The sequence below is a fragment of the Mytilus trossulus genome, chromosome 8, assembly GCF_036588685.1.
Source record: "Mytilus trossulus isolate FHL-02 chromosome 8, PNRI_Mtr1.1.1.hap1, whole genome shotgun sequence".
Taxonomy (NCBI): domain Eukaryota; kingdom Metazoa; phylum Mollusca; class Bivalvia; order Mytilida; family Mytilidae; genus Mytilus; species Mytilus trossulus.
This window is the reverse complement of record NC_086380.1, coordinates 68,432,291-68,443,831: the sequence shown is the minus strand read 5'-3', so window position 1 is coordinate 68,443,831 and position 11,541 is coordinate 68,432,291. Positions and strand designations below refer to the sequence as shown.

Genomic DNA, 11,541 nt, shown 5'->3' with positions numbered 1-11,541 from the left:
TGTTGTCTAACTTTTATGATTTTCGAAGTGAGAAGTCTCGACTTTTTAAGAACATGTGTTCTGCGTTTAGAAATAAGTTACGTGTTGTTCACTTCCACCAATCAAAAGTATCCGTGACTCACTTTGGAAGACCCTAATAACAATCCTTCTAATATCCGTTAATGCAATTCTCTTAGTTTGTATATATTAAAAAGAACATAAGGTATGATTGCCAATTAGACAACTCTCCACATGAGACCAAAAAGACACAGAAATTACCAACTATAGGTCACCGTTCGGCCTTCAACAATGAATAAAGCCCATACCGCATAGTTAGCTATTATAGGTCCCGAAATAACATTGTAAAACATTTCAAACGAGATAACTAACGGCCTAATGTATGTACAAAAATTAACGAAAAACAAATATGTAACACATAAACAAACGACAACCACTGAACCACAGGCTCCTGGCTTGCACATACATAGAGAATGTGGAATGTTTAAACATGTTAGCGGGATCCTAAACCCCTCTAACCCGGATAGAGGTGTCAGAGAACAACATAAGAACGAACTATAAAAATCAGTTGAGAAGTTGTGTATGTTACCTTGATTTGCAATATTTGATCACCAGTAAACTTCTATTGCCGTGACTGCAACTATGTGGTTTATTTTTTTCTTTGTTATTGATACCTAACTAGATATAAAGAACACCAAATTAAGGCTAAAATTTACGAATGTCTAAAACATGCCACAGAAATGAATGCAGGAGGTATGAGACAGGGATTATAATAAATGTATTCAAAATAGGGGGAATTTAAGGAGTTGATCACTATTAACGTATTAGATCATACATTGGCCATACGTACTAGTGTCAAAACTAGGTTTATTTCGCTCTTCTTTACATCTGATGTTATTTTTTTATAAAATTTGTATAAAATGGCAAATAATAAGACATACTAGTTAGTCATGAGATTCAATTTCATTTGACATAACATATTGCTATTTGAATATTGAATTGTGAAGTTGCTTCAATATTCAATTCAATGCATCTTCTAACAATGCTAATAATAGCTGTGTTTCACATCACATTTTCAACGGCATTCCAACTTCTGAATTAATAGATCATTCTGCATCATTTCCACGTTGACAAAAAAAAACGTTGTACAACTTTTGAGTGTCTGCTGGAGAGTTCTTTGATTTTGTTTTCGTTATTAGAGGTAATCATTTATACGTTGATTAATTGTGTTTTCTAGAAATTCTAATAAATTGTTTGACTTCTGGTTTCATCATAAAAATGATGTACAATATAGCATCAATATAATGCAGATTAAAGGTGAACAGTTAGCTATACATGTTATAATGCAACAATATCTTTTATGTGTTGACTTTGTAACTGAACTTTCATTTCGATGACACAGTAGCATATAAGTCCAATGATTAATACTACGGCTAATATTAATACTTTTGTTTCAACACACAGGAAGTAACTGTATCCAAACGAAATTGCACATCCGGTGGCGTAGAACATCCGGTATGAGGCAAAAGCTGCTTCCTGTTTATGCATGAAAATTATTCCGAATAAAGCTGAAAAAGAAAATTAAAATAGTTAATTTGCCAATGCGTGTACATACGAAAATATATTGGTAAAGTAAACTAGGATTTGACAACTCGTTCATATAAAGAAAATTAAAACATTTAAAATATTTATTAATTGAATGAAAAATGAACATGATTATATGAACATGTACACCCTTTTGTATACTCAAAATGTTTTGATTTTCTTAACTTAAGGGTCCAACAAAGTGCCCTTTTCATACCTTTTTTCATATGAACTTTAGGGACACAGATAGTATAGAGATACTTCAAGGCATAGATACATATATTTATGTAGAGTTATAGGACATTGATGCGCATACAACATGTCAATTTATTTAATAGATTAGAAGCATGGTTTATCCTCATCATGAAAAGTATTGCATACTAGTAGTAAATCAGTGAGTTCAATTTCATTAAATGCATATAAACCACTCTCTTTAACTCTTTTCTTGTAATGTTAAATACATGTTTTAATGCATGACCTTTACGCTTAATTCATTTCCTCTTTTTCAATCCTTAAGCTGAGAAAAGAGATTAGGTTTAGATTTTTATCAGAGTGGATTTAATATGTTTCCTTTAAATGTTGATAATACTGTTTACATAAGACATTGATTGAAAGGGTAACTTAACTATGCAAGTTCAGTCACCTGACTTATGCTGTTAGTAGTTAGAAGCCCCCGATGAGATGGTAATGCTTCTGCTCAATCTAATATATTTAATAAAGTACATTGCCCTTCTACAATTCTGCTTAAGAGAGACGATATATATCAAAGGGATACGGAAACTCGTAAGGTAAACACAAACTGACAAACTGACAGTGATGTGGCAAAAAACAAACCCGACGAAACGCACATAGCAGTACACAAAATACAACATTAAAATCTTAAGACTCAGCAAAACAAACCCTACTGGGATGAATTCATGTGCTCATGGAAGATAACCTGATCATTTTCCACTAGTGGCCCTCGCAGTGTTAACGTAAACATAATCTGAAAATAGTGAACAACGCGCGTCACCTCCATTTTATATTGGTTTGTATTGCTCAGTCTCTTATTTTCTGTGTTGTGTGGTAAACCATTTTTTTCCTTTTGTCGTTTTTGAGTTTGTGTGTTGGTATTTTTCGATCTCTCAGCTTGTAGACTCGACTTTTTATTTCCCCTTGGGTATCGTATGCCTTATTTTGACAATACCTCTTAAGTCAGTACTAAATTGATGATCATGTCCTAATCATTATAATAGAATAACTTACTGTAAGTTTGTGTTTGCCAGATAGCATCACATAATCCTAAGCATGCTGCTACCACGAAAAAGTTTGGAATATCTAAAGTAGACGGTTTCCATAACCATAATACTATAAGTAGGCCGATGTTAAACGTTGCGCCTGCACTGATGAAAGCAAATCTTTTAATATGGCGGCTGGCTATGCAACCAATCAAAATACAGCTTACAGAACTGACTGCACCAAAACATATCATAACAGGTCCAATACTTGTTACTCCCAATGTGCATGAAATGTATGCCTGAAATATATAACAACGGTTATTTTTTTTAATTTTATATCTGAGAAATATTATAGGTATAATGGTTGCATTCATAGTACAAAATTAACAATTCTTAAAGCGATGTTGCGTGATCTCAAGATTTTATTGTTTCAAAAATAGCTGATGAGTCTTTAGCCTTGCTCTACCAATGAACGTGTTATTAAATCATGTATCTACTAAATATAAATAGCATTTTGTTGGGTATTTCACAAAATTTTGATATTTTTTTTTCCTTAATAGCTGGACAACTCTGCTTGGATTTACAGAAAATGTATCATCTTAATAAATATTAGCATTGTTGAAAATATCTATAAAGTGCACGTGGTGTTTTATATCTTTATAAAAATAATAAAATCAAAACTTTATTAATTCCATGTGTCAAAAGCGCTCTTTTGAAAACATAACAGTAATGATAAAAACGGCAATAAGAGGAACATTGTTAGCGCCTCTCAGAATACCAATTGACTGTCGGCTTAATGTCTTCCCGAAAAGTAACATGAATATAAGTAAACACAATACATTTCTTTCCATTTACCAAGTTAGGAACATGACAGTTGTTTTCCATTCGTTTGATGAATTTGAACTTTTGAATTTTGCCATTTCATTAGTTAATTCACCTTTTGAGTTCTTTTGTTATTTTACTTTTTTTGCACGACCAATTTGTTGTTTTTTGGCAAAGTTTATAACTAAAAAGGAAATTATAAGAAGTGCAGAAGATATATGGTTCTTTCCAGCTTTATCAAATTGTAAAAGTGGGAAATAGAGCCCTTTTCTATTTATTATTATTTGTTCAAATTTAGAAAGGACATTCTTTTAATTGTTAGCTAATTTGACCTTGAACATTGGACTTTATTGACCTTTGTTCCGTTTAAATGTTTATCTTTTTTTATGTTTGACCATCCTTATCATTATGCGTATCGCGTTGTTCGTAATAGTCGATAGAATAATTACTGTATAGGTTAACAGATACTGCGCTGTCTAACTCCATCAATAAGACAATTACTGAATGTGCTAAAAATAATAGCTTGTCGTGTGTGAATAGTAAATAACTATCGATCTGTGTAATAGCCTTTATCAACTATTCCTAATGTATTTAATGAATCAAATAAACGGTTAAGACCATAATGCATTGTCATGCATTCCAGCTCAAGTAATAATGGCAATTACCATAACCAGTGTGAGTTCATGTTCGTTAGACGTTTGTTATTGGTGGCACATGCAGTTTTGTGTTTGTATATTCAACATTTCTTCAATGAAACTAATCAAACGATTAAAAAGTTGTATATGAATAAAAAGATGTGCCAATTAGACAATTCTACATATAGAAAAAATGATGTAGATATAAAATAAAAAGATTAGGTATACATTCCAAAGAGACCACTCTCCACAAGAGACCAAAATGATACAGAGATTAACAGCTATAGGTCACCAAACGGCCTTCAACAATGAGCAAAGCACATACCGCATAGTCAGCTATAAAAGGCCTCGAAATGACAATGTAAAACAATTCAAACGAGAAAACTAACGGCCTTATTTATGTACAAAAAATGAACGAAAAACAAATATGTAACACATAAACAAACGAAAACCACAGAATTACAGGCTCCTGACTAAGAACAGGTACATACATATAGAATGTGGCGCGGTTGAACATGTTAGCCGGATCCCAACTCTCATCTAACCTTTGACAGTGAAATAACAGTACAACATAAGAACGAAGGTATCAAATATTAATCCTCACCGTGCGGCTTATAACAATAGCCGGCGTACATATATTCAAGAATATTTTGACATGTTTGTTGAGACTCATGGTTTATCACACACGTATGTTATTTGAAGTCAAACATGCCCACTGAGTTGCGACAAATCAACTGACGACAAAAATGCTAGTTCGGATCGGAATTAATATGTTTTGTTCATTTATCAATAAAATCATATGTCGTATTCACAAGGCAATATTATTCTCCGATGATCAAATATCTTTAAATATTATGAATATACAAACCAAATAAATGTATCTATGAAAATCAAATTTAATAAATAAAGATTCATCATAGATATCAGGATTAGCAATTTATATAATCCTGTTTATATATAGCGTGTTTCAACTACAAAAGACTTATAAGTTACGCTCGAATCGTAAAGTTGAAAACGGTCTAAGAAAGTACAACATGTAAGAGCATTGAGGACCCAAAATTCAATAGCGAACGAAAATTGAGCGAACTGGATGAATCAACAGAGTACCGACTCTTGTTATGCATGCATAAGGATGTTCAATGGACGCATCAGATGACTATTTGTATAAAGTGAAACTTAACACTACAGAGTTAACAGTGTTAAAATCAGCTGAACGTTTTAATCAGGTTCTGTTGTAAAGGAAATAAAAAGCTTCGCGATCTAAACAAGTGTCCGATATAAAAGCGTGTTGCCTTTTAAAAGTGGTTTAAGCATTACTAAAATGACATCCGTTGATAACCCTAAGTAAAAAGGAACTATGCAAACTGAGTGTCAATCAGAAAGATTGACTCTAGGAGCTGTGTGTATAATCATCCGTAATTTAATATGTTGAAACCTGGATGATGACCTTTACAATTATTGTATCCCGTTTGTATAGCTCAATTTACGGTATGATATTTGCTCAGTAAGTCGATCTGCAGTTATTTTATTATATTTACATCCGTATCTAATAATTGACAATCCAGCAAAGAGTTTTACAATTGACAACATTACTAAAGTCAAAAATTCAGACGACAATAATTAACCGATATTAAAATCTCGTTCACCTACTATAGGAAGAGACAACTAAGGAACAAACAAAAAAACTGTGGTAATTACATTGAGGATGTTTACTACTCTGTTTTAAAATAACAAGCTTTTTAAGCCGCTGTTATACATTGAAAGTATACAAATAATGGAACTTAAAAAGAAGAACAAAATGGTGGGTCTGTGTGCTTTCTTTTAAAATATAAGCCATTTAAAATTTAGCGGGGAATGATTCTCTCTAGATTTTTCATTCAATTAACATTGGCAGCATTTTTCTTTTCAAAAGAACAAAGATTTTGTAAGATTTTTAAACATGACTTTTAAATTCTACATGTGATAAAATCATGAAAAAAAGTAGGTCTCGTTGGGCAAATTTTTGATGGGCATTAGATGGATAAAACCTAAAGATTTTGAATATATGACCTAAATTCAAATACAAGAGGAGCGAACATCCTTAACTCCGGCCATCCGTGAAAAGAAGTGAGACAGAGTAAAGGTGTCTTGATTTGCATGCAAGACATTTATTGCAATTCGTTTTGAATGATTCCCAAAACAAATCAAGATATCCAATCATGTCACCACTGGCAGTTCTTGAACGAACGCTTTGATATCATTTTCATGAATCTGTGAAAGAACAGGTTATTTATATTATAAATATCGGTTGTCATGTTTTTTGGAGGAAGCTGAAATAATCATAAAACTTCAAATAGAAAACAATGATATATTATCCAGAACACATATGAGGTGAATAAATAATACAAATTAGGGGATACAGTATGATCATTTGAAATAAACATTTGTCACTTTTGAAACCCGGAAGTATAAAACACTCTAGAATCTAAAAGTACAAAAATATCAAGATATACAAACGTATTAAATTCTGAGAAATTGCGATTCAAAGTTATCCTCGGGAGAATGGTCTTCTTTTACTTTCATTTTCACAAATATAAAGAGGCATCAATATCAAGGATATCACATCTGTACAATAATAAATGTTATGCCAATGAAATGTTTGGCTTTGACTTCGACATTAGCTTTAACTTTGACATTAAAGATACTGTAACAGTACAAAACACTATCCTATGGGTTTATTACATCAACGTTGACATGTACTTTCAAGCAGTGACAATAGCGGCAGAATCATAAAGAAATTTTTGATATGATGAATGTGGTGCTTGAACCTAAATTCTAAAAAAAACGAAAATGTCAATTTTTTAATCAGAACAATATTGCGATATAAATAGACTTGCTACAAGTCCCTTTCTTTTTTTTCTTTCTTGCTAATTTATATATTTACTAAAAACTCTCAGTATACTGATTGCCCCTGCAGATTTCATTATAATGATTATCTTGCTTATAGCAGTAAAACTGTTAAAAATGAAAGATAAATAAAGGAAGCAAGTCAATATCAGCCTATGAGAACTATTCAATAATAATGCTTTTGCTTCAATTTACAGGCAATAACATTAGTAGCATCTACAACTGTTAGAGACAATTACGGTTTAGCTTATTGAATTTCCTGTAGAACTTAGTGGAAACATCCTAATATAACTCTGAAAGAAAAACTATTAAGATCTTATAATGTAAGCAGACATACAGAACACTGCCATCCGATCAGCAAATGATTTCAACCAATCGAATCCCAAGTAATCATTTACCGCAATTTCATTACTCTGACTTCGTGTTCATTGACTTGTCGTCTGCAATTATTGCCGATTACATTCGAAACACTTTATATTTTGATGGCGCCAAGAAATTTGATGAATAGAAAAGTGTCATCGAATAACAAGTTGAGTGGAAGGCAAATGGTATCTACTCGGGACTGAACAATTAGTTTCATCAATATGGAGAGGTGTAATAGTCGCATGCAATAAACATCACATAATTTACATAATTACACCAGAGACATAGATGATTAGAGCAATGTTCCTGTCAGATATAAACTACGTGAAAATAGCTATTAAGAGCGTAAATGGGAGAAGATGTGACATTAACTTTAATCCAATAGGGATTTTATTTGAGATCTTATTTCGGATTTTATTTCATACGGCACTTCTGTCTGAAAAACACTTTCGTCCATTCAGTGAGTGAAACGGATATAGGTAACAACAAAACAACATTCCTGTAGATGTGGAAAAGGCGATAAGTTCATTTCGTGTTTTTTTTTTACCATAATTAGTACTTATAGAAATAATAAATAAACATGTAAAAAAATGAAAGAATGATACAGTGTGCAGGTTCTGTAGAAGAATAAATGTATTTCATATATTTCAATTGAAAACATGCAATTTACAAGAACGCCATAGTCATTCAAACATTCATGTTTGCCTTGTTTTGTTTCTATGATACAGCTAGCTGACGTGGCTCTGTACTTATATATCCCGTCATTGTGTTATTGTTCATTTTTGTATTCATGTCTTTTATTTTTGCTTATGAGCTTTGTCTATATGCCTTTGTGCTTCTTTGATATATATTTGTTTGTTTTGTATGGATTAAGATTATAACACAATTTTAACTGCTGTACCCCTATTTATTTTACCTTTTTTACTTATTATGTCCATTGTTAATATTACGGAATTTTAATCGACTGCCATACAAGTGAGAGGTTTAGCTAGATATCTATAAAACCAGATTTAATCCAATATTTTCTACACAAGAAAATACTGTAGCAAGTCAGGAGTGTGACAATTGTCATCCATTCGATTTACAATGATTTATGTGTTTGAGCTCTTGATTTTGCAATTTGATTAGGGACTTTCCTTTTTTAGTTTTCCTTAAAGTTTGGTATTTTTGTTGCTTATTATGTTTGTATAGCGATTCACAGTTTTTTTATGACTTCACTTTTTGTTGCATAAAAAAATCGAATCCAAAACAGGCGCTTGAAAAAAGAGTGTAGTCCCGAGGTCCCAATAGATGTCCTGGTGTTTTGGTAATTGTATCATTGACGAGTAACTCGTATATCCTTATATTCGTATAAATGTATTGTTCAGAAACATCATAAGTTGATGCGTTGTATGGAACCAAAACAGGAATTCTGAAATTATTATACGCCAAGAAGGAAACAATTTGTTCTGTCAAGACCGAACATTTCAAGTTGAATTATTTGAGAACCAACCAGTAACGCCGAGATGTAAACAAGCATTTTGTGCACATTGAATTTTCTACTTAATTTTTAGATTAACCCCAGCAAAACAAAGTAAATTAAAACGTTACTATTTCATCAGAAATTATATCATTTTAATATGTCATTTGGGTTTACCACTGGCAGTTAAACAAACTAGGATAACTTTCACGAATAACATTAATTCCCATGGCCATGAACATTATCTTTTGGTCATGGACATGGGAAATAATGTTATTCTTGAAAATTATGTTGAATATTGCATTGCGTGTTTTGTATCTAGTGAGATTGTCTGTGTTATTACTGGAACATTTCAGCATGCTTACCCAATTATTGGACGCAGCTGTATACTACTCTTTAGAAATTGTTAAACGGTACTTTACCTAACTAGTTGGCAATGTTAATGTTTAAGAGGTGGGATCTCATTAGTCGATGTGAACGTTCTAGATAACTATATGTATGTATATGATACTTCCATTTATATTGGCAATTAGTCTTCTTCAATTATTTCCCTAAATGTAGATGGGAACAATTAACACTGGACACTTTTAATTTGCAAAACACTCATTTGCAAATCCGCCATCGTCTCTCCATAGAGATACAGCGTCATGAATAAAAAAATATAATCAAAATGTGCGGAATTACATGGGATTCAATAAATTCATGACTTGTCTGCTGTTATTATTAAATATATTTTTCAATATGATATTATTTAACTATTATTTGACCGTTTTGGATTTCTAATATCAGAGTTTAGATATAGGGGTATACATGTCTGTATTATTTAATATTTGAAACAGAATAAACTGTGAATAAAAACGGGCAATGTGTCAAAGAGACATCAACCCGACCAAAGAGCAGAACACAGCCGAAGGCCACCAATGGATCTTCAATACAGCGAAAAACTACCGCACACAGAGCCGTATTTCAACCGGCCCCGAAACAAAAGAGTTAACTAGTTCATTGATAATCGACTTCATACTAAATTCCAGTTAGATATGAATGAACTAAAATTTAAAAATCATACAAGACTGAAAAAAAGGACAGATGCTCCTGACTTTTATTCCTTCGTGTTCCAATTTTTATTACCATTCCCAAAAATGTCAAGAGCCCAGATCGATAATTTTTCGAAAAAGAGGATCAAATATCTTTTGAATAAACTTTTATGAGTAACATGTGATTGAACCGATTTTTTTTCTATAAACTATAATATTTTTCGCTGCAATTCTGCCACGATTAAAACACGTGTTTATGAGCTGTTTATCAGAAACGTAATCGTTATCGCAAATCTTATAGCTGTATATGTTATGTTTCCATTTTCTTTTGATGTAAGCATTTTACAACCCTCATTCATAATTTGAATTATTTACATATATACAGGTATAGACATTAAATATGATAGTGCAGTGTTACGGAATCATCAACTAAATGAACTTGTATTAGCAGTTACGATTAAATTCCAATAAAAAACATGATGATTTCTAATACTTGAAAAAATGGCAGTTTCTATTAGGCTATTCAAACATAATCAAAATACTGTTCTTTTGGCTTTTCAAAACTACGAGTTGTAATCAATAGACAGGAGTAGGTTCAGTAAGACCCCTTTTTGGCCCCAAAATATCGCAGTTTTACAAAATAGTGATAATGTTATCGTTAAGCTATTTATTGGAAAGTAGAATGATTTTGTTACATAAATATGTGCTCTTTTTGACAATACAAAGCACATATATCGGGTACTAGCATCATAAAGTCACGCTAAATTACTGAAATCTTCACAATTTTAGCATTTTAGTCAAATTTTAGACGGTTTCTGCCTAAAATGAAAGTGGCCGCATTCGTGTTCATTCGTAATATTGAAATATTAGTTGTATTTGATGATAATACATAATATATATAAAGGTTGAGGATGAACACGGATGCAGCATTTTCATTTTTGACAAAAACCACCTGAAAAGTGACGATTTTTGGCAAATTTGATAGATTCTTCATATTTAAGCTTGAATTGGAGCGTTTTTTATGACTTCATCAATTAAAATCTTTCACAAAAATTGATTGAATCAATTGAAATAGACACTTAAGTGTTTAAAAAGTGTCTAAAATATTTCGTCAGATGAACATGAAAATTGAGGCCAAAATTGGCCCTTACCGGACCTACTATTTAGATAACACATATAGTAACAGTCACTGTGCTTGATTTTTTTTTTAAATCAACTAAACGATTGAATATAAAAAAAAATCGGAGAAGATTGTTCTCATGACGTGTACTTTCAGAGAGAAAAAAAATAGCGATGATAAAAAAAATAGGCGTCCACTTAAGTGTTTAATATGCGGTTAACTTGATCGGAAGATCCATGTATATTAACTTTACTAATAATAGTCAGAAAACTATAAAATAAAGACGCTTAGTTATTACACTGATTGGATGAGATATCTAAAACTTACTTATTCAATATCCTAAAATAAGTCATGCATCTTTTACCGAGGGCGTTGCTATCATTCTCTAACTAGAATTTAATTTTAAAATGCATCAACCCTCGGT

The 11,541-nt window shown here is 31.9% G+C and overlaps 1 protein-coding gene across 1 annotated transcript in view; it reads right to left on the bottom strand.

Moving 5' to 3' along the window:
- Nucleotides 1–1,074: 1,074 nt before the first annotated feature.
- The window catches only part of LOC134681320 (protein unc-93 homolog A-like), a 44,975-nt gene continuing 34,508 nt past the window's right edge, over nt 1,075–11,541 (bottom strand). Inside the window, exons 3-4 of the mRNA XM_063540894.1 lie at nt 2,827–3,097; nt 1,075–1,565 (exon numbers count right to left, since the gene is read on the bottom strand). Coding sequence (XP_063396964.1) covers nt 1,336–1,565; nt 2,827–3,097 — 501 coding nt within the window. The 3' untranslated portion in view covers nt 1,075–1,335. The remainder of the gene's footprint in view (nt 1,566–2,826; nt 3,098–11,541) is intronic.